At 38.8% G+C, this 24,764-nt stretch overlaps 1 protein-coding gene across 3 annotated transcripts in view; it reads right to left on the bottom strand.

Annotated features, from left to right (window-relative positions):
• LOC128737030 (CD63 antigen) overlaps positions 1-24,764 on the bottom strand; it is a 53,536-nt gene that overhangs the window by 8,559 nt on the left and 20,213 nt on the right. For all 3 annotated transcript variants that reach the window (XM_053831575.1, XM_053831577.1, XM_053831576.1), the window contains exons 2-4: positions 7,947-8,135; positions 4,388-4,570; positions 4,132-4,311 (exon numbers count right to left, since the gene is read on the bottom strand). In XM_053831575.1, the coding sequence (XP_053687550.1) occupies positions 4,132-4,311; positions 4,388-4,570; positions 7,947-8,135 (552 nt within the window). The remainder of the gene's footprint in view (positions 1-4,131; positions 4,312-4,387; positions 4,571-7,946; positions 8,136-24,764) is intronic.

Below are 24,764 nucleotides of genomic sequence, written 5' to 3'. Positions count from 1 at the left end.
TTTAAAAATTGGTCGAAAAACACGAAATTGATCCGAGGCCCGGAGGGCCAAGTCACATATACCAATCGATAGGGTTCGTCGATTTGAGCAATGTCTGTGTGTGTGTGTGTGTGTGTGTGTATGTATGTAATGATTTTTTCTATCGCCTGTTTCTCAGAGATGGCTGAACCGAATCGTTCGCTATTACTTTTGTTTGAAAGGTATTATTGTCTAGTAGATCACTATTGAGTTGTTTCGTGATACGACGTTTCGTTTAAAAGTTATAAGCAAAAATGTGAAAAATACGTGACACGGGTTTCTCCGGAACTACATGACCGATTTCAACGATCTTAGTATCAAATGAAAGCCCTTATTAAAGCTAAATTGTTCAGGATTTTTTTATTGAAAACAAACAAGTAGTTTAAAAGTTAGCCTTAAAAAACCTGTTTTGACAAGGTAATAATTATCGCCTGTTTCTTAGAGATGGCCAAACCGATTTATGCGCTATTAGTCTCATTTGAAAGATAATATATCCTAATAGATCACTATTGAATGGTTTTTTGATTGGACGTTTAATTTGAAAGTTATGAGCAACCGTATACACCACACCAAAATTAACAATAATTTAGAATGATTTTAACGAAGAAAATTTACCTAATTTCAATTATTTTAATATCAAACGAGAGGTTTTCACACTACGAATATATATGCAAAATTTCATAAGAATTGGTTTTACCGGTCAAAAGATATTAGCCCTCGAACACTCGCGCCAACTTTTGTAACACAGTTACTCGCGCGCAAAATAGTCCAAAACCAAAGAAAACGTGTGCAAGGGAGCTTTGACTGGGAAAACTTGGTTTTAAGTTTATTAAACCATTGTAAGAGTTTCTTGAAATTGAAAGCTCTATCGTCTGGTAGAATTTAAATTTTGATTAATCCCCCTAAAAGTGAAATAAAAAATTTATTTTTCTTCAGTGTCAATATAACACATTGATGTGTTCTGCAAAGTTATAGAACATATTATTACAAGAAATTTTGTTGAAGACTGTAACCTTCTATCTCTGCAGCGAAGATAGAAAAATCTTATTTATTGTATATGAATTTGTAAAATCAGTTTTTCTATTTTTGCTCTTTTTGTAATTGTTGTATAACTTTTATATGTACTACAAAATTGTACAAATAATAAAAATACACAACTTTGCTAAAAATAGTATACCTGTATGTTTGCTTGTTTAGGAACTGTAGAACTTTGATTATAAAGAATGCCCCAATTTTGACTCCGAATTACTCGACTACCAGCAGACGGATACATTTTAAACATTTTACATTTGCTGATAGTTTTGCTGCATACATTTTCCCAACAGTTTAAATTATTAATGCATTGAATAATTATGACATTTTGCGCACTATAAGTTTGTTGGAGAATATACGTTAGTTAAACAATGTTTTGTAACTTTATAACAATATGGCGTTGGAAAACGTACACGTGTTGTATCAAATACAACAGCGTGAGTAACCGAAGGTTAATAAAAATTGATGAAAATTATACAAGAAAACTCTACTGATGTGATTCAAATAGAATAGCCACAGAGAACAGACATCCAAGCAAAAGGTCCCCACTTGGATAAAACTTATGTCAAATTAGTTGGGAAACTATAGTGATGATGTCGCTGAAGGCGCATAAAATTCTACACTAAACTCACAACAGCTAGCTTCTGGCGCTAGCATATCGCTTATAGTCCATATAAACTAGCGCCAGAGGAGCCAAAGGTTGTCAGTGTGCAAATCAAAAGAATCATTTAGTTGGGAAACTATAGTGGTGGTGACGCTAGCATATTAGGTGATTTTAATTTGAAATTTTATCCAACAATTCCCAAAAAATTTGTTCGTGAATGGATGTCTGTTCTCTATGGAATAGCATTACAGGAAACTATGCATAGTTCAAAAACCTATAAACTAGACCTTTACTAAACAATGTATATGTTAAAGAATAAGATTTCCTCTTACAACTTACTTTTATTTGCACTTACTCAGATTAATAACAACAGATTAATAATAACTTACTTATCCTTACTCAGCAATTTCATGAAAAAAGGATCTATCAAAATTTAAAAGTGTTCTTATTTTAATCAAATTTTGTAAACTTATTCAATGTTCAAAAATTTTATGTAAACCAACGCACTGCGTAACGATAACCAATAGATGAATTATGTTCCGAAGCCGTGTCGATTTCTATCTCAAATAGCAAGTAAGACCGTATAACAAAGGTTCCTTTCACCACTAGGTGGATTAAATCGGGTTTTTTTCCTGTCATCACCCACCGCGAGGCCCCCTGAAGCGCGAGGCTCTGTGCGACCGCACAGGTTTGCCGGACTAAACGCCGGCTCTGATACCGAAAAGCCGATTTTCGAAATACCCCCCGGTATTGGCATCTCTAAGCGCGTCAGGGGGTTGAACCAGGTCTATCTGGATATTGAAGTCTCGGTGGGTAAAAGTGAAATGGTAGACAATTTGAGCATTTGTTTTAAATGAGATTTGTTGTAATTAAATGTAATTAAATGATTTGAGCCTTTGATAGTTATATAGTTTGAAAAGTAGAAGTTGAAACTTATGATTTTATGTATTTCAAACAGTTATAAATCCTGGAGCTATTTTGTAACGTTATTATGGAATATTGAAGATTGTCCAATCGTCATTTATTTCCCTGCACGGACTGATGCGTTCTCCGTAAAGTATCTATTATAAACAATTCTTCTATTTTATAACTTCGTCTTTGAAGATAGTAAGTGCTATTTGAGCACCTACATAGGTTCAATGAAAAATGTAAGATAAAAACTGCTGTAAATGCTTGAGTCTGCCTCGTCTGAGTGGGGCGTCGTGTGTCAAATACATTATTACTTAAAAAAAAAGTACTCTATTTTGGATATAGAAAGGAATACATACTTTGTTTCTAGTGCATAAAACTGTTATGTATCTCAAATGAACTCATCTTGTACTACACAGTTGGTACACATTTCCTAATTCTCCCATGTAACCCTTGCCAAGTATCTGCATATTCAATTATCGCATGCCATTGTTAGAATCTCAGTGTCACCACGCGAAAGATACGCGCATAAATTTGAAGAGCGGAATAGAAAACAAAGTCCCACGCTTGTCTCTTGACGGCATGCAACATTTACAAAGCTTGCGGATCACATGCAGTGTTGTAAATAGACCGCCGACAGACAGCGTGCCACGTCCGATGTAACGGCTTATTCTGACATATTCTGACCTTGTACTATTTGAAGGCTTACAAGCTGGGTTTTGCGAATGATCATTGTTTGATATCTTATTGCATTTATATTTTAGAGTTTCGTCCATATTAAGAATTAAATTGTCATTGAATGAGTAATCAAAGAAAAAGGAAACAAAAAACATTATAGTATGTAATCTACACATGCTATCGTTTTGAGTGTTTCTTTTTACTAAAGCAATATTGAAACGATCAGGATCAAAGGACTATCATTTTCCAAATGCCCTTTTTTCGAAAGGTTACGTGTGACTTAATCACAGAAAAAATCTACCTTATCTTACTGTGAACGTAAAACTCCCACGGCGCCACTCTAAGCGGCCGACCCAAAGCTATACGTTAACAACAAAGCCGACGTCTCACATTCATCACCGTGCGTTTCGAACGAAACCGTAAAACTGTCCCCAAAACAAACCGTTTCATTGAACGGAAGCGAACAGATGCGTCGAGCGTGAAGACAAGAACGAAAAATAAAAATACACCCAGCATCTCACGATTGATTATTTTGAAATCTCGTGCTGCGTCACGCTCGGAAACGAGTCTGCTTGTTTGACTTAGTGATTATATGATCATGTCATGATTTTCATAGAATTTAGGCATTAAACGCCAAACTCACGATTTTTGTTAGTCGGCAATTTTGCAGAAATCCGTGTCTCTCGGCGATGCGCATCGATCAAACGGTGATGACTAATGCTCGTCTAATTAAGTTTTCTTCTGGCTGGATATTTTTAATTTATCAAAGTCAACAGAGGATCATTCAGGTTTAACTCTTTCAACTAGCATCATCAAACCGAGAAATGATATGCCTCAGCCTCCATCACGCTTAAGTTACATCGTTACTATCGCTAATTAGAAATACGAACCTGTATTAGAGCGGCCGCAATCGCTACTAACGCCACACGAATCATGTTGACCTCGATGCTTTTGACGAACATGTGCATACATCCGGCACTGTACACTTTACTGTTGATGGGATCATAGCAGGACCATGGCACGCCCACTTTTTTGTAGTCATGAATTCCATTGACTCCGCAGCATTGTATCTAGAAATGATCCATATCATTCAGTGGTTGAAATAGCACTTCGGAAAATAAAGAAACAACGTATAACAGCACTTACATCCCGCTGCAATCGATTCCAGATGTGCGTCTGATCATTCGAAACCCCGTCCAGGGCGATGAATTGACCGAAGTTGGCCTCGATGGCCAATTCAGCCGGTGTGATGAGCTGTGTTTTGGTTGCGATCGCCCAACCACTGATGAGAAACTGGGCCACAATAAGTATCACTAGAAAGGCGCTAAACTGAAAGCCAGAGATAAAGAGAGGAAGTAAGTAATGTACAAATATGATGAGTCAATCATGGCAGTTTAACTATTTTAAAATTTTTAAAAATTTCTAGTTAATGTAAAAAGAATGTACAAGACAAAAATTATCGTGAAAAGAAGATGAGGTTTTGGTGAATAATATAAACTCAACTGTGATTATCGGGTCCCGTTTATACACATACAATGATAATTTTCACAAACTATTTTGTAAAGTTAAATAACTGAACTTTTGAAATACCTTCAAAAGTTTCCAAATTTAATTTTTTCTTCTACACCAACACGACTTATTTCTATCTACTTTGCGTAAAAAAACTGGTAAATGGGAATATAAAGCGTACCGTCGGTGTTTTGCGCACCTGAAGGTATAAAATAGACCTTGCAGAATTGAAAAAAAAACTTAGATTTGTTGCGTTGTAAAATGGCACAATCCCATCCTAACCTCCTCGTGGTACCAGCCGTGACACAAGCAACTTTGGTGAAGATCCGGTAACCAATCGCGGGGAAAGCCAAAATCGTATGCTGACAGGGAAGGAGGGCCCTTTCGAGCTTCGTTGGTACTTCGGCGAGACAGGGAGTTGGTGCGGCATAACTTGCAAGTTGACACCGTTAAAAACTAATTCGCACTGAATTAGCACAAGAATTTCGGACTGGAACAATCGTAATAGACCCATGTGATGAAAAAGGACTATGGATTGGAAATTCGGAACGTGGAACTGCCGATCTCTCAACTTCCAAGGAAGCACTGGAGTGCTCTCCGACGTATTAAAGAATCGCAAGTTCGACATTGAGGACTGCAGAACGTCTACTGGATGGGCTCAACGGTATGTACGTTCACAGATGGGCATAACATCCAACAGAGCTGTGACAATTCACGAGCTGGGTACAGCTTTCATGGTATCGCATCGGGTGAAATGTGGAAACGGATGATCAAAACGGATCGACTGCAGGTGCAGGTTGCGAATAAAGAGCCAATTCTTCAACATAAGCACCATCAACAGCCCTCATCTCAGAAGTACCTATGACGACAAGTTGGAGCGTGAATACGACCTCTGCCCAAAATATGACGCCAAGATTGACATCGTGAATTTCAATGCTCAGAGCAGCCAGGAGGAGGAATACAAACCGGTAATTGGACGGTTCAGCGCACACCCACTGAGCAACGCAGTGGGCCTTAAACTTATCGTATTTGACGCCTCCAAGAACATGGCCGTACCTAGTACCTTCTTCTAGCATAGACTCCTAAGTATGTAAACCTGGAGGTCACAAAACACAGTCAGAAACACAGATCTACCACGTTTTGATCGACTGTCTGCGCTTCTCAAACATCATTAACGTCAGATTCTTTCGAAGCCCTAACGTTAACTCGAACCGCCACACTACTATGATTAAGATACGCCCAAGACTCTGCGTTGTGAACAACATTCGGTACCGACGTCAGTCTCGGTTAGATCTCGCCCGGCTGAAGCAGCCTGGCTTCGCGTGATGGGTGAGGAGAGCGCTGCGCGGGCGGCAAAAATGCGCAGCGCCACTCGCCTGAATGTGGAAAGACACAAACAGAAGGATATGCAATGAACCCAAATCTTCCTGGGCGAAAAGCGCAGTTTGGAAGAGCACAAGTATGCAGAGTTGGAGCAGCTACATTGTTCTCAGGAAACGCGAAAGTTCTTCTACTAAAAGTTGAGTGCATCCCGTAAAAGCTTTGTGCCGCGAATCGAAATGTATCGGGAAAAAACGACAGTATTTAGACGGACAATTGTAAGGTGACCGAACGGCGAAAGCAGCCTCTGATGAACGCTTGAATGGCGCCCAGGCGTAGAACCATGCCGGCGGGGAAAACAATTTCGACGGTGCGGCAAATGCGGGAGAGATGCGCACTCCAACGACAGCCAAAGTTAAGGAGGCTCAAAAAGATGACATTGGAGCGGATCTTATTAAAATGGAACTAGAGAAGTTGACTACTTATCGGCATCGGAAAATTGTAAATTGTTTTAATTTAGGATACGAAAAAGCTACAGTAGGAGTGGAAAGATTGGTTTATCTACCCGATCTATAAGAAGGACGACAACTATCGTGTGATAAACGTTTCCAATGCCGCTTCAAAGTGCTGTCCCAAATCATTTTCCGCCAACTATCACCAATTGCAAACTGGTTTGTGGAAATTTCTTATATACACTGCGTTAAATCGTCAAAAAAAAACTGTGAATATGAAGTTCCCACACACCATTTGTTCATTGATTTCAAGGCATCATATGATACCATCGACCGAAAAGAGCTATAGAAAATTGAATACGGGTTCTTCAGGAAGCTGATCAGATCGAATCGATCTACGATGGTTGCTTCTGTTGTGTTCAGACACCGGCCGTGAGATTCGGAGGTGTATTTTTTATTAGCGGAAGTCATGCTTACTATGGGCTTCATAGGCAATTGCGGTCGAACAGACTAAGCCCTCGTATAAAGTGTACTGTGTACAAAACGCTTATTATATTGGTTCTCTACGGGCATGAAACGTGGACAATGCTCGAAGAGGACCTGCGAGTGCTCGTAGTTTTCGATCTTCGATCTTCGGCGACGTACAGGAGAACGGAGTATGGAGGCAGGGGATGAACCATGAAGTCGCACAGCTCTACAGTGAACCCAGTATTTAAAAGGTAACTAAAAGCTGGATGGATATATTAGGCAGTGCATGTTGCGAGAATGTCGGACATTTACCCGGCAAAGGTGGTGTTTGCTTCATATCCGGTAAGAACGAGACGATCAGGAACGCAGTGAGCAAAATAGTGTGGAGTGGAAGTGGGATATTGCCAGGGCTGTGAAATTGTCAAAATTGTCAAATTGGGTGGGACACCGTCACCACCCCTTTGAATGTTGCAAGTATATAGAGGTCACGAGCCAGAGAAGCAAAACTGTGATTACGTGTGATTGACTAATTCTTCAATCATGACAATGTTTGACGTTTATGAACGTTTCAATAAGGAATTTCCAAAAAATTGTTTTCACTATATTATTTAACTCGTAGAAACATTTCCTGGTCGATTGCTCTAAATATCTTTGTTAAGATTTACTGAATGAATTATTAACCTTCAAAAACTGACCACTTTATCATGATGAACACATTTTTAGGGTTTGATTTGACACCTATACCTTCCCTTATTATTTGTTAATGTGCATCATCATTCTTATAAAATATGTAGTGAAACATTCTACGAAATGACGTTCATAACATTGTAACTGAAGATATCGGGGGACGCGTGTTGATAAAGCTTCTTACCGATAAGAAAACACTTAAAACGAAATACTTGACCATTTCCTTGTGAAGAAAAGAAAACACTTGTGAGACCTCAAGAACCACTTACCGTTCCTAAGTAGCATCGGTGCTTTTTGCTCGTCGACGTCCAACCGAAATAGCACAATAGCTGTGAGACCAGCCCAAGCGCAATGAGAACTCCGAAGGGTTCGCAAAACATGTCGTTAACTAACGTCGAATACTGTCGATGAGTCCATAGCAGAAACGCGCCAATGACCAGCTGAGCGCCACCACAGATCTGTGAATAAAAGTTTAGATTTATCAGTGCGTTAAACTAAAATTATAGGTTCGATTCCCAAATCAAATGGTTAATGTATTCGGTTTATAAACTATTCAGAGTGCCGAATATGTAGCCAGCGTGTTTTTTTATATACAAAAACCGGTCATAGATTCAAATGTTACGGTAAACAAATGTGACTGGTTAAACAAAACCGAATGATGAGATAAACTTTTATTTCCTTGCGTTGGATTTAGAAAATGATTGAATCTTTCTGCATCGATAATATAAACAATCTGAGCAACGTTTAGGAGACTAAACGCAAACTGGAAGACTGTCTGTTATTGCTCGCAGTTACTAAATCACATTTTATTTATCCATTTAGATTGTAACCCGGAATAAGATAAGATATACATGTACATGTGAGTCATGGATTCGCTAAACACATTGGATTAAACCTTTCTCAAGTAGAACCGAAACAATAGGTCGCTGACTGCTGTTTTATTTATTCAACTGTTCTGTAGAAGATGGCAGAAACTGATTTGAAACCGAAAACAATGGCAAAGCGAAACTTTTATTTTCAATTCATATGCATTAAAAACGTGCACATAAAAAAACATTGCATGAGCATGTTGAGAAGATAAAAATTCGAATACTACAGTCGGGACTGCAGAGCGAATAATTACTTTACGGATCAACAGTTTCTTCGGAGTACGTTTCGGGACATACTTATGCAAACGAATAAACATTACATATAAGTTTTTCGGCTGCTTGGCAGGGCCATCCGCCGAAGTCGTATCATCTCATCTCAACATCTGAATTAAATGTTCTGAAACGGTCGATTTAGACTGAGGCGCACGTTTCCGATGAAGATTTGAATCTGCAGACAGCGAGGAGCGCTTTGGATTCGCTAGTCGATGAGTTTCGCATTTGACATTCGCGACAGTATTTGCATATTTATACGGTTCACACATATGTATATGCTACTGACACACTACGGTTAGCCTGCGCTTGGTCGCACGAGATTTATTACACCATATGGTATTCTGGCCCGCATGAAACGATTTTTTTCTATGACCGATTCAAAAAACCGGGAGCGGAGGTGCTGCTTCGAGCTATGTTAACATGTGTATACTACATGGTTAATTCAGTGTTGAAATCTGGTAGTACATTTAATTAGAATTTAAACAATGCTTTGTATGTTTGTAGTTTAGATGTCAGTTACGCGAAAGGAATACAAGAATGCTAAAACTCCATTTACTTAGGAACATGGCGAGATGCAAATTGAAAAAATGTGTGAGCAGCGAACACAAGGATCAAATAAAAACAGTCAATTCGGTTTTAAGAATAATTTTCCAACTTGAGATAATCGATTTTTTATTGAATATTTCGAGAGCATCTAGCACATCTTCTCTATTCCTGGTGCCAGTGGGGCTTGCAAAGAGAACAAATTTCATTGCACAGTTGTCCGGCATCCTTCCTGCCTGGCCGGCCCCTCGTAGTCTCCCAAATTTCGACAGGTGTACGATGGAAATTTCCCAGTTTCCTAGTAGTGCCTGCAACTCGTGGTGCATACGCCTACGCCACTCTCCACTATCCGTTTGTACTCCGCATGAAATAGTCAGCAACACAAAATTAGGCTCGACTTCCACCTTGTTCCTTAGTCGTATTATTTTCGACGGTGACCAGAGATTATAAATATATGAGCGCATCGATCACTTTTAGTTCATCCCCGTCGATAGCCGTTGTCCGTGGGAGGTGAACGTTGTTTTCCGCCGTCACAAGGTTTCTAGTAATGATGTCGAGGTCGTCTGCGGAGGCTAGGAATTGGTGACGCTCACGTCTTTCTCCAGAAGATGTTGTAGTATTCATCACCAAATAGTGGGATAATCACATGAAAAACTGCTAAAATCAGTCCAGTCCAGTTTTTGTGCATACGTTATTGCGTGTACTCTGCGGTACCTTGAATGGCCAGTTAGTTGTATTCAGCCTAAACCGTCTTCGAGGATTGAAAGACATATAATCCTTCGGAAGATTTCGGAACAAGCATCTAGTACTTGCGCGTAGTTCTTGGCAGAGTGCGGGTTGTTTAACTGAATCATATTCTGCCGGGGAGGACGGTTTTGAAATATATGGTATACCGCCATCCGGGGTGAGATTGTGCCACGGGGGTGAGATTGTGCCAAAAACCAAAAATGTTTATTTGTGAAAATTTATTATATCTCTAGCGACTGGTAACCTAAATTCAAAATGATGATGAACATAACATATTTATTCATAACTTAGAATGGAACACAGATAATATTAGCAAATTAGTTAGCCTATACAGGGTTTCAAAGTTCGCGATCAAAAATACTCGGAAATAACGCTTGTAAAAAATGTCCCGCATAAACCAACCCAAACAAGAAATCGCATCAACTTGCTATTTTGAAGGTATATAAACTAATCATTTACAATGTATTGAAAGGTTATTATGCGTTGGATAAGTTTTGATTACGAAAATAATATTTTTCGAAACTTTGTACTTTTTGAGCTTCACTGGGGTGAGATTGTGCCAAGCCATAATGATCGATCCAATTTGTGGATTTCACATATACAACAAAAATACGTCAGTACACACAAGTACACTCACATTCTTTACTATTTTGCACAATATTTTGATAGATTAGATTGCATCATGCATTTTGGAGCACACAGCATCAGACCTATGATAAATAATTTAAACTAATTTTTACTTTTTCTCTGGAAATTTCAGATGCTTTGAATAAACACTCTAATATAAGACGAATATATTATACCGTGTATAAACTGCCAGTTTTGAGGAGGAGGGAGAGGGGTGGGATAGGCCACATGTCGCGGGTTCTCGAATGAAGTAATAGTTACTTTTGTCAAATGATCAAATCGGTATGCCACCTTAGGATACGCCCCTTCATATATCTCCCCCTTGTAAACCCTAGAAACGCTACTGGCTATATAAAGGCTGTCCATTGACTCATTTATAGTTATTTCAAACCTCCCCGGGCTATTTTCGTTCATACTTTTTGTATGATGCGTTGTTTTTGGCCGACCCCCTGCCCCTAATAGTCCACTTAGTTCATGGACGGCCCCATATGAAGTACTTTATACTGATATTTATGTGTATTGTTTATAAACATGCTAATGTTCACTGTTTAGGTTTTTAGCTTAACTTTATGTTTTTGGCACAATGTCACCCCCTAGAAGGGGTGAGATTGTGCCAAAGTTTATGCACTTCCAGTAAAATTAGGTTTCATTGTAACTAAACCATCTCTACGGTAGTTGTTAATTGAACAATTTAGTATATATTGACAGGTTTGAAATCAACTTAGTTCCTAAATTGTGTGTATACTGAGCTAAAGAACAAAAACATATGCTTTTTTGGCACAATCTCACCCCGATATTCGATATGTTGATATTTTTGAACCGAGCTCACATATCGTTTGTAGTAGATAAGCGAGGTATTAATAAAAGTTGGCATCCGCAAAATATGTATGCCCGCTATATAGAGCTTGCTAAGCCCAGTGCAAAAGGCTACAAAAACTTATCGTTTATCACTCAAACGTATGTTTTTTTACCGGGGTATAACTGGGGGAAAACAAAAACAAACGTGTAAAATCAATGTAAAATCTAACAACAGCAACAACAAATCGCGCGTCGATGTGTGCGTGCGGCAAACGTCAGCAAGCTCAATACTTCGAGTCACAGCACAGGTCTCAAGCGTACATACGCACACAGGCAGACGGCAGCCTTTCCAGATAGGAAAGAGTGGAAACCGATCAAATATGATATGCGAGAATAAAAAGTCGTAGCTTTCGCGTTGGCGCTATTGAGCGAACTCTTGTCCACTTATAGAGCTGCGCGTGTGTGAGTGTGACACAGGACTTGCGCAAGTTGGTTTTGCCTCGAGCGCTCTTTGGCGGGAGCCGATCCCGACTTCACACATACAATATCGATGGAAGCCAGTAACGTATTGCCATCAATAAAGATGGCTTGTCCGATTACTGAATATTCTCTAACGATGTTATTGGCGGGAGAGAAATTGTATGAGCGGAAGAGAATCGGTCGGTATCGTTGGTTCTTCGGAGCGTTCGGGGAACGGGTGATTAAGAGAAGCAATTCGGCTTTGAGTTAGAAGAGCAGCTAAAGGTTGCTAACAATTTAAAAGGGAGACGATTCTCATTCTGTTGGCTAAGTTTGCATTGAATGCACGTATTTCTCGTGGGTGAAATTATATTTCGAAAATGGCTACGAAACGGGTTGATAAGCACGACATCGTTCTTCGTAGTTTTCTATCGAAATGTGTCGGGATCGGGATAAGAATGGCAGTATTCTGACAGACGATAGTGAGGTGACAGATAGGTGGAAGCAGTACTTCGAACACTTGAGCACCGCGTGCACAAGTGCGAGCTTGTACAAGTCTGTCTTCAGAAGCATTCTAAGACAGAACATCCAATTCTACCGATTCGAAAAAATGCGCATTTATTAAGAAGTTGAAGAAAACATGAAAGCTGACCCGAGATACTGCACAGATACAGGAATTTATTGGTCACTGCCAACTAGCCACCAAACGTATAACGTATGCATTATAAAAAAATGGACTTTTAGGATGCTGATAAAAAAAACTAAGACAGCTAATTGAATTTAATAAATTTCCCATGGAAGGTAATTATATTAGCTTACTTGCAAAAAAAATCTACAGCCTTGCGAGCGGCCTACCGGAAGTTAACCGGAACATCCGCCAGGGAGAACGAAAACATGCGTGTAGGCATGTTTTTGAGTGCTTTCTTCGTTTTATTTATCAATCAAGTTTTAATTGAGTTTTAAAAAATTCGTTTCGGCAGCACTGTTTATCGAAATTTTTAGTTTTTCTGGCAGCATTGTACAACAGATTTTGACATATGTGTATCAGCGATTGAGTGAAAAGGACAAAACGAATGAAAAGCTAATGATTACCTTCTTTTTCGTTTCGTGTGTTGCTTGCCACAAGAGTAAAGAGTGGCACAAATGGTTTTGAAGTGGTGAAAATAGAGGACACTGGTACAAAAAGGCATGTAATACATCTGGGAAGTGACGGGTTGAAATACACGTATTTTATTTTTTCATTTTTACAGTAGTTAGAGGCTTTATTAAAGAAAGTTTAATATGGGTATCATTTCTAAGAGCCAAAACCGAACATCTAGTAAAAAAAAAATTTTGACGGAAAACCTCTATTCCTCCTCAATTTTCGAGACAAAATTGTTGGAGTAGATCTTACGCTTCAGGTTTGCCCAGAAATTTGCGATGGGACGCATCTGGGGAACGTTGGGTGGGTTCGCCGACATTGATATTCAGCCGCTCTATCTCCTCTGAGTAGTGGGTCGACGCCAAATTCGGCCAAAACTCCGCGTCTTTGCCTTTATGGTATGTCTTGATGAACGACGCAACTTTCGGCAGGCACTTCGTACCCACGTTCACGGCCGGTCCGGAGCGAAAGAAGAGCGGCTCTGACATCCCCTTCTCGCTGATTGTCAGCCACAGCAACACCTTCTTGGGGAACTTGGTGTGTGAAATGAACTTCACCTCGGAGCTCACTTGCTTTGTTGGGGAAGTAAAATACGAAGTGCCTTGCCGGACGTTGCCATCCAGGGTGAGATAGGTCTCGTCGTCCATCACCACCGCCACGTCGCGATTCGCCGGGAAAATCGTCTTGATCATCTTCCTCTTCTGTTGGATACCCTTACCACTGCGTCCATTATTTTGAATTATTGTGGTATGCCCCGTTTAATTATTATATTATACGCTTCAAGCTGACCTATCACTTATTGAGGAAGTGACAGGCTGGATGGTAGCTGGAGCGAGACATGTGCCAATCAGGGATGACTAGGTTTATGAAACTAGTTCCTGATCGGTAACACCAACCAGATCTCCCCTTTTTGAGATACTGCAGTCTGCGTACTATTTGTGCTCCACGATTGCAGAGCAAGTGTTTTGAGGTTGAATATTATCTTGTACGAAACCGAGATTCCGAAGATGATATTTACTCGGACAATGTCCTGTCACAAGACCAGTAAGCTTGCTGAGATCTCTCTTATTGAGACTCAGTAACTTTTGAGTAACCCTTATATTCGACGTTATATATTTTTAGATTGTTTGAGCGGTTGTACAGCCATCCTACTGGCCATAACTGTTCGGCTCTCCTTTGTTTCCGCCCACCCTCCAGCACACAGTCAGAGATCAGGCAGAGTGAATCTCGACCCGTGAGTAGAGAGTTAGAGCCACATCTTCGTTTGTCGACTCACAACGAGTCGGCGTGTTTAGGATAGACGAGGATCAGGACTGAACCTCTGCTACCGCATCATTCAAGTCCTGCTCCTCCCCTATTCTCCTATCCACCTCATTCGTTTCGTTATTTTTCGGCAGAGAGAACATGCACGGTAATAAATTGTCTATTGCATCAGCGACCGGCTTGATGCAGCAAGGGCAAATTACTGTGGAGGGCACTCTGGTACTCCACAGGCTCCGTTGCGGTGAATGAATTTATAGAACCCCCTCCACCATTCATCCCTCGGCACGGGTCGCGTCACATCTTGGATTAGGGGTTTATCCATCCAAGTTTTTACATAATATCCATGGATAACAGGAAGTAGAGGTAGTAGAGATAGGAGTTGCTGAATAAGAGGCTGTGGAACTTCGTGGTAGTTCTGGAGCGCATTAATCAACCATTTACCATCCTTGATTATCTTATTCAGCCGCTGCCGCTGCGCCATTGCCTGCAGCTCCGAGACCAGTGGACGGGACTGCCGCTTCCTGACATGTATGTTCATGTTCGCCAGGTACTTTTTCACTGTTAGGCCGATTGCACCAACCTCCCACCCAAGCGCACGCAGCCACTTGCCATGTAGCCACTTTTCCCTCGGTCTTTCTCTTCAGCATCCTTAGGAGCTTCTTGTCGCTCAGGGTCGTCGGTCGCCGGGAACCGGCATTGCTTTCAATGCTCTGATTGTTGTCCTATAGTGTCAAGGTGTTGTAGATGCCGGAACGGACGTATCCGGCGTCCACAAAGTGCCGCACGATGTCCGTTTTCAACGCGGGGGGTACCGTTCTTTGAACGCGCACATTTTTGAACGGAGGATCTTCAATGTTTTCGCATTCGCGGTTAGAGTTCAACCAATAGAGCTGTAGATTTTTTTTGCAAGTAAGCTAATATAATTTCCTTCCTCAATTAGCTGTCTTAGTTTTTTTTATCACCACCCGAAAAAGTCCATTTTTTAATGCATACGTTAGTAGTAAATATTTTCTAAATTCTGAATATGATTCATTTCGATTTTGTCTAAATCTTTAAACTTCGTCACTGTGAAGGTCTTCGGGAAACCAAAATAAATAGGGCATACATATGTTACCCCTTTTTAACGAAATGACTTCGCGCTCGCTAAATTACATGTTTAGAAATAGCATCTATTTCGGGACATTGCCTGAGCTTGTCGATAGTTTTTGATTTATGGCTGGCACCTCGTTCTTGTAATATCGGTAATTTGCCAATGTTCTACAAAATATGTAAACATAGCTTTATTTATAGGATTTATAGGAGGATTTTTCTCAAAATCACTTGATACATATGGTCTATTCGGCCAGCGTAATAGTGACGTAACTTCTTTATTTCTAGATGTGAAAAATACATTGATAGAAAAAACAAGTCTACAAAAGTTTGCTTGCTTATCTGTTATTGAAATTATCCAGTCCAACTATTTCTCAAATACCTAGTGTTCAACATACGAAAGTAAAATACAAACGTTTTTGAAAAAAACTATGGAGTTAAACCACTATTGCTTCTGACCGGCCACATGTTTACACATATTCTATATAACCACATTTGGCCAGTTCCAAAAATAACTCGAGTGCATGAACCGATACGTCGTCGTTAGAATGTTTAATGTCGAGTGGGAGAGACCGATAACCGGTCGACCCCACCGCAGAACTACTCATCAAATCAGCGATTCAATAAATCGTTAAAGCCGCGTATTTTGAACTCGATTGAATCGTAAATTTTCATAATGGATGTGCTGCTAGACGAACCGTTAGGAATGTCTTTATGGGTGTATTTCTCATGGCCCACCGATCACTCCTTTTGATCGAATGGTTGAGGAGAGCATTTTGTTTTGGGGGAATCATCGTTCGTCTAAAACTGAATCGGGTCAATTAAAAATTAATACTTGTGATTTATAAACCCAGAAATTGAAATTATTTATTAATGTGATGCGATTCGCTACCGTTCCTTGATCGTTCGTAGTACCTACTGTATTTTGGTGTTGATGGGATTTTGCTGGATTGCATTAAAACTCGATCGCATTCATCTCACTGCACGGTTAAGTAACTGCATTTAGATTCTATCACCCATTAACGTTTCCAATGGTTTAGTGCGTTTATTGCAGCTCATGAGCAGACTGGTGATGCGGGAGATTCGATCTCTGGGAAACGGTTGGGTAAGTTCCAAATGTTATTCGATGGGTGTTGTTTATTTTTACTGCGAAACCGGAATGTTATGGACTGCGCATTATATGTTTAGCGATTCTTAGTAAATTTGTATATCTTTCACATGGGAGAGTGAAACACGAAGTCACTTGATGACAGTGCAACTATATATCTCGATCGACGGCCGTGGATTTGTGCAACGAGCGGCGTGGTTTGTTGTTTTACCATTGAAATCGAAGTAATATTATATTGACACACGGAGCGGAAATGTTTTCAAACAGTTCTCTTCGACTTGTGATTGAATTAATTTGTTGAACCAAGGGAAGAACTTGGCGATGAAAACCGATACCTTGTTGATCGTGTGCTACTTGTTGGTTGATGTGGACTAAGTGCTTGTTCAATTGCAGTAGATTTCTACGAAGTGAGAGCGCATTTAATGACTTTGTGAAAAACGTTTCATTTTATGCTTTTTGCGAAAAATTATGATTGCTTGATTTTTTTTAAATAAATTTTATCCTATCTGTTTAAGAAATCGTTATGACGCAGCGACAAATTCAAAGTAAATCCTTTCGAAGGCGCTAAAATTCACGTTTATGTTGCATTGAGATTAATGAACTCCTACTGATAGGGCAAATAAAAACTTACTACCTTTGGTATTGGTTTTTATCGCTACTACTGTAGATCTCTAATAACTAGAAAAAAAAACTTGTGCTATGAAAGATTTATTGCCCTATTATCTTTTTCACTGTAGTTTCAAAGTCATGTGACAATGAAAGACAACAAATAAACGGGTAAAATTTCTCATTTCTCACGTTTACGGGTTAGACAAACCTTATCAGTAGAAATATGTAGCAGTGTTGTTATCGTACCACAAAGATACGTTGTCTTTATGACGAGCCATTTACTGTCTCGAGACTCATTTGTCATCACAATCTAGTCGCCGTTATTTATAGTTCCTTCAAATCATTTTCTCCGGGACAATACAATATTAAAAAACAATTTCATGCTCGAGAAAAACTGGTGCTAGCGGCGGCATTATTCTCAGAGGAATTGAATTCGTAATTATAGAAAATTAACATTTCAACCCCCAATTGCCAAAAACCGGCCAACAAATTTCTGCAAATCATGCGTTTTTCAAACTGGTAAACCAAATGTTACCTTCTGCCATGCTGTCGTCTGTTCATAAAAAAAGGACTTGTCAGTTCATGAGTGATTCCATTGGGATTCCACTTATTAGAAAAGTAATCTAATTATTGTCTCATTAAGCTGTCTGCTGCTGATGCTGTTGTGGCAACATCGCTTCTGTCGAACGCCGCACCGGTCGAAAACGGGTGTAAGTAAATTGAGTTCTCAGTCGAAAACCATCAACAATATGTTAGCCCTCATTTCAGCCGGTTCGTAGATAATAAAATAACCAAACATATGACCCACCATTCATAAGTTCAGCAGAGTGGACAGCCGTGATTGTTTTGAGCACCATTTCTCAAAACTCTGCTGCGGGTGCAACTGTATAGTAGATACGAGCAGCATAAGCATTGGCTGGGTGTACTAAATCTGAATGGTACAGTAGTAAACCACTATGAAACGAAACATCTTGTTCATCTCAGTCGTTCCCAACAAAAGTGGAATAGAGTGTATTAGATTACCGCCCTGCGGCTGTCCACCGACTGCCAGCGGGTCTATTCTACACTACTGATAGGCATCACCTGTCTGTCCGTCCATCCGTCCGGATCGTAGACAGAATTGCCGACAACTTACGAGATGCTCTGAATGTTAGCTATGTTTGTATTGCTAGATGAGCTGTTATTTCATCCACAAAGTGGATCGACTTACACAATACTATACATGATCTGTTCGCATTTGATGGCCTTTAGAGAAAAAATCTGGTAGGGAAAACGATGTTTGATGAACTTTTATCGCTCATACTTAGGGTCACAGTCTAATTCTATTGGTTATACCCCCGATGAAACTTAATGTATTGGATGTGTTTTGTGATTATTTTTACGGTTACTCGCTGAAATTACTACAGCATGATTTATGAAGTTTACTTCTTTGCACTCGATCGTTATATTATTTGACGACAAGCAGACATGTGTTGCAGCAGCCATTAACCCTCTAACGGGCAACATCGTAAAAACCATGCGGTAAAGCTTATGATTATATTTTCATGAAAGTGCACTCAAAAGAAGATCAAGGTTTGATTTTCAATCAAAAATAATTTTCTGGAGATGCGCCAAATGAGAAATAATCTAATTTTCCTTTTTCGTTCATGTCTAATGGTCTACCCAAAATTTTTTCGATTCAAACATACCATGCGGTATCGAAATCCGTACAGCTTCGAAATCCGTACACCTAATACAATTTGCTTGATTATATGTATTAAAAAGTCTAAATGCAAAATATTAATAATAGGCCTAGACCCGTGGTTTATTAGCATTACGTCAATGTCAAAATATAGGTAGTAGGCCATCAAATACAAGTAATAAAAATTAAAACGTTAATGCCTATCAGATTTCTCTCTAAATTGGCTGTGTTGTTAGCAATTTGCTAAGAAAATAACTTCCAATAAAATGAAGTGTAAAGCGTATTTGAAGTGATTTTCCTATTTAAAATCCCGAAAAGTAATTTGAACTAAAGGTGTTTATCGTTCTACAGCTTAATTTAATTCATTATGGCATTGAAATAATATTTATTCCTCATAATTAGTACTGTACGGATTTTGATTCAGTTTTACTAGTTGAATCTAAATCCGTACACCTGTGCAGTATCCTTAGTGATCCAACTGTATTCTATGTTTTGCCAAACAAAATGGAAATAACTAAAGCTAAATATCTGTCGATAAACTGGAAGATGACAATTACGATAATACATGGTGGATAGTCCTTTAATAAAAGCATCGAGATAGTTTAAGTTCCGGTCACTACGATAAGAGCTACCATATTGAATTGGTACTCTCGAAATACCGGAGTCTCTTCTGCAATTTTCAGCTTTCCGTATAATTTGCAACAAAAATCAAGAAAAAATGTTATATATTGTTTATAAGTGAAGTTAATTTACTCTAAAATGTTAAAAAAGTTTATTTCTAAGCCTAATATTTCCTGAGGCATAAGGAAAAGAATGTAAGAACATTTAACACAAACGAGGTTTTGTTAAAAGTGGGATGGATAGAGGCAATATTTAATCAGTACCAAACCTGATATTTTAACTTTCCGACAGAAAATGAACAATTACCCATAATTTGGCTTAAAAACAAAAAGATTGATTCCTTGTAGTGTTCCTACTGTGCGTGTGAACGACTCTTAGATGAGGAGGACTAAAATACAATGCGTCAATTACCGAGAAAAGCATATTTTATAAAGAAATTAGTCAAATAAAGAAAAACAACTTAGCCACAAACTTTAAACTCATTTCGATCAAGCTTACACGGATGTAGATTCAAAATTATGCGGACTTTGATTGATTTTTAACATGGTGTACGGATTTTAAGTCACAGGTGTACGGATTTTGAATCAGGCATAAAAAAGTGTACGGATTTTGAATCAAGAGCTGCACATTTTGATCTCGATTTTTTATAACTAGGATTAATTTTAGCTTCCTGTTATTCCAAATAACGTTAAAATAAGCATTATACTGTCAAAAGAAAACATGACGAATTGCTTATTACAATATCATAATTTTATATTGACCATTTAAAATTGTCTAGCTCTTAGGTGTACGGATTTCGATACGGCACGGTATTACAGAAAAGAAATTAAGCATGTAAATTACTCATAGAAAATATCCTGGATGTCCTTTTTCCTTAAAAAATAAATAAAGAAAAGTCGCGCAATAATTTTTTCCAAGCAATGTTATAAATTTTTATGTTTGAAAGATAATTACTGTTGAACGCATCGTCAGAATCTTGTGATATTACAAAAGGTCAGCAAATTTGTTTTGAATACATTTTATCTATTGTCGAAGGCCGTCTACAGACGGCCTTGTCAGTAAGAGAGTTAAAGTTTTGGTTTCTTAGCTGGTAACGAATTTCGTGCTAATTAGATCAGTGGTTCTCAAAACGTAGTTCTCTTTTTGGTTACAATCTTATAACGCCATACAAATTAATTATAATAACACAGTACTTATTTCAGCAATGTTGTAAATTATAATCAGTTAAACAAGTTTCTATACAGGTAAAGAATCTAAACAAGCGAGCTAATTCTGCTGTTTTACGTTGTTAGAAAATCAATTGTTTTGGAAAACATTGTACAAATTAATTTTCATTTGACTAATGTCTACTTTCATGATTTTCATGATAGGGAAATATCGTCAATTCTAGGTCACGATTTATCAGTTTTAGTATTTCGAGTCATCTAAGCGAACTCTCAGTTGGCCTCGAAGTACGACTCTGGTCCAACAACTCAGTTGTCGTATGTTAAATCTCGACTGGAAGAGACTGCAGGAATCTGTTGTCCTGCGCTCTAACAGCTGGTTGCAAAATCAGACAGAACAGAAGGTTAAGTTTCGAATGCAGAATGTAGAACCAAGGCTTTGCTTTACTGTGTTAAATTAGTATAAAAAATATGGGTTGTTGTTGTTTTTTCATTGTAGTAGCACATCCTCTGAAAACGCGGACATGGTAACATTAATCCAGCAAAGGTCGTCAAAATTTTAATAAAATTAATTAAAAATTCGGTATTCATGTTTATACTGTCAGTTTTCATCAAATCAATTCTTTTCATATTTTTCAATTTATCGTTCTTCGATTTTCAGTGGAGGCCCAACCTATACAAAATGACCCGACTGTAGCAACATTTTTTATCTTTACGCAAATGTTTACAACTTTGCTATTCCTCCAGCAATCAATTCGAATTTTTTTTCAGAAATATAGCTTATTCTCAGACCGTTATAACTATGCATTTAGATTGCTAAACTGCTGCTATTCGCATAACAATCCCATTTATATAGGAAACTCCATAGAAAATGGGATTGTTATGCGGGTAGCGGCAGAAAATTTCCTTTTAACCCATTAACCCATTATGACCCGGGTATACCTAAATTTGGACCAAATGAAGTGAAACTTTATAATCTATTATATTATGGCTCGAATGTGTCGGGAAACGCAAAACCGTCATTTGGAATGCTTTCAAGGCCAAAATATCGCAGGTTTAATATTTCATAGGCTCAGTTTCAAACAAACAAATTACAAAGTTGTTTACAGATTTCTTATCGAATTTTGTGATAGACTTTATATATAAATACCAATTTACATGTCAGGTAATGTTTCGTCTCTAAATGTAGACTTTTTCATGCGTTTTGGAGACAATGTTTTTTTCGCCATTTTTTCAACTTTTTTCCACCATTTATCGCAAGTTTGCACTGTTGAAAATACAGATGAAATGACAAAAACTGACAAATTATACCACACGCACATCAGATTGATGTCTTATCTCTCTTGTAGTGATATATTAACAATGCTAACTATTGAAATTCAGCAGTAAACAGGTTTTGAAGACGAGGTATGATATATCATACGCTAGGACATAATGGGTTAAACTTCACACTTTTTCCAGCAGAGATAAACACCTGAACTTACAGGAAAGTTTTATTTTAAATCAACTAAGGAACAACCGCAGAGATGTATTTTTAATTTTGTCCCTATGTCCCGCAACGGTAGGGTAAAGTGGTGCAGAACGCACCACTTAAGCAAAACATCACTTTGCAGAGCACGTTTGTTCCATGTTTTTCAACTTCTAGAAGACTTTGGGATCTTTTTACCTTTGTTATACTATAACTCTGTGTGTGTGTGTGTGTGTGTGTGTGTGTGTGTGTGTGTGTGTGTGTGTGTGTGTGTGTGTGTGTGTGTGTGTGTGTGTGTGTGTGTGTGTGTGTGTGTGTGTGTGTGTGTGTGTGTGTGTGTGTGTGTGTGTGTGTGTGTGTGTGTGTGTGTGTGTGTGTGTGTGTGTGTGTGTGTGTGTGTGTGTGTGTGTGTGTGTGTGTGTGTGTGTGTGTGTGTGTGTGTGTGTGTGTGTGTGTGTGTGTGTGTGTGTGTGTGTGTGTGTGTGTGTGTGTGTGTGTGTGTGTGTGTGTGTGTGTGTGTGTGTGTGTGTGTGTGTGTGTGTGTGTGTGTGTGTGTGTGTGTGTGTGTGTGTGTGTGTGTGTGTGTGTGTGTGTGTGTGTGTGTGTGTGTGTGTGTGTGTGTGTGTGTGTGTGTGTGTGTGTGTGTGTGTGTGTGTGTGTGTGTGTGTGTGTGTGTGTGTGTGTGTGTGTGTGTGTGTGTGTGTGTGTGTGTGTGTGTGTGTGTGTGTGTGTATGTGACGCTTGACTTTAGTCGTCTGTTTCTCGGAGATGGCTGAACCGATTCATTTGCTATTACGCTTATTTGAAAGGTGTTATCATCTGTAGATGTGGTGTAGATCACTATTAAATTGTTTTGCGGTCCGACATTTTGTTTAAAAGTTATAAGCAAAAATGTAAAAATTACGTGACATGATTTTCTCCGGAACCGTTCAACCGATTTCAACAATTTTAGTATCAAATGAAGGCTCTTGCTACTGCAAATTTTTTGGGAGAGTTTTATCGCAAACAATTAAGCGGTTCAAAAGTTATGCTTAAAAATGTGCTTAAATATTACATAGACATTTATATGTATTGATGATAACTACCATAGTGTTATCAAAAAGTTGAGTTCCGAAGGCGTGTCGAATTCTAACTCAAATGACAAATGAGATGGTATAACAAAGGTTCCTTTCACCAATAGGTGGATTAAATCGGGTTTTTACACTTACTCCTAGTGAAATTTCCTGACAAGAACCGGTATTTAAAGTTAAAGTCACATAAGGCATTTGCCTCACATAAGGCAAAACGCCAAAACCCGTAGGCAAAACGCACCAAGTTTGCCCAGCCAGGCGTTAAACGCAACCAGCAAATTTACATATAATCACGTGTTGTATAAACTCCTAAAACTAGGCTTCAAAAATGGCGGAAGCGTTTGTTAGAGCGTTTGTTACATAGTGTTTGTTTGCTGGGATATAATGCGTTCATATCTCAACATAATTGGCAATAAAATCTATTCATTTATTCTTTTCCAACTGATGTGTGATGAAATATTGTAAGTTAAACAACGTACAATTAGGTTTAAAGCAAGTTCTAAGTCCTATACAATCCATAATATTGCTATATTTTTAATAAACAATCTGAAACAAAAGATGTACGCAAATTAAAAATATTTTATAACTCTTCGATCCCGCTGTAGTGCATTCTACTCCTGTTTTGTATTTTGCCTAGTTAATGCAATTTTTGATTTTATTGTTTGATGCTATGTTTGATGCTTCTACATGTTACACAATTATGAATTAGCTCGTTTTACACCAAAATAAAATGCGCATTTTACAAAATAGTTTCCGCGTTTTTAAACAATGAATAGCATGAGCCATTCTATCCCCCGGTGTGTTCTGGACAGTCTTCCCCTACGCTGTAAAAAAGTGTAAACGCAGGGACCTAGTTTTGCATAGCTTTGCCATTCCGGAGATGTTAGAACATTATGTTCGAATCAAGAAATACTGCAATTGACGTTCCCGCTTTCACCGGTTTTGCTTTTACCGTTTGAGGGCAAAGTTACTAGTTTGAGTATTTAAATTATTTAAATTAATAAGACCTGTTATGTTTACATGGCTGTAATTTTGTTATATGTAACATCTAAGCTTTGAGCAAAAACAGGTCGATTAGATTTTTTCCCAATCTAGGGTTTCTTAGGGTCCAAGTTGATATCTCATACCTAACCTTCTCTAGAATCGAGAGAAGGTTGCGTTGCGTTTTCGCAACGCTGGGAGGAAATGGATTAAAACGGTACCGTAAATTTGGGTGAAGTTACTCACGCCTGGTGATTAGAAGCAATCCTCGCAAAGATATCCACAAACCTCTGGAGATCACCTGACAAACAAACGAAATCGACCATATTCTCATCGATGGCCAGTTTTTCTCGGACACAACCAACGTACGCTTCCTACGAGATGCGGATATCGATTCAGAGCATTACTATAGTAGTAGTATATGTGCGCTCAAAAATATCGATGGTATATAGGTCGCGCAAAGCCGTCCTCATCGGTTAAACATTCGGTAATCAGACAACCTGCGAGTTGTCAAGAAATACGCGCGCCTACTGGATGAAGCACTATCTTCCTCTGTGGAAGTAGGTGCTACGACCTT

Source organism: Sabethes cyaneus, chromosome 2 (genome assembly GCF_943734655.1).
Source record: "Sabethes cyaneus chromosome 2, idSabCyanKW18_F2, whole genome shotgun sequence".
Lineage (NCBI taxonomy): Eukaryota > Metazoa > Arthropoda > Insecta > Diptera > Culicidae > Sabethes > Sabethes cyaneus.
Note: the sequence above shows the minus strand (reverse complement) of the source record. Positions and strands in the feature narration are given on the sequence as shown.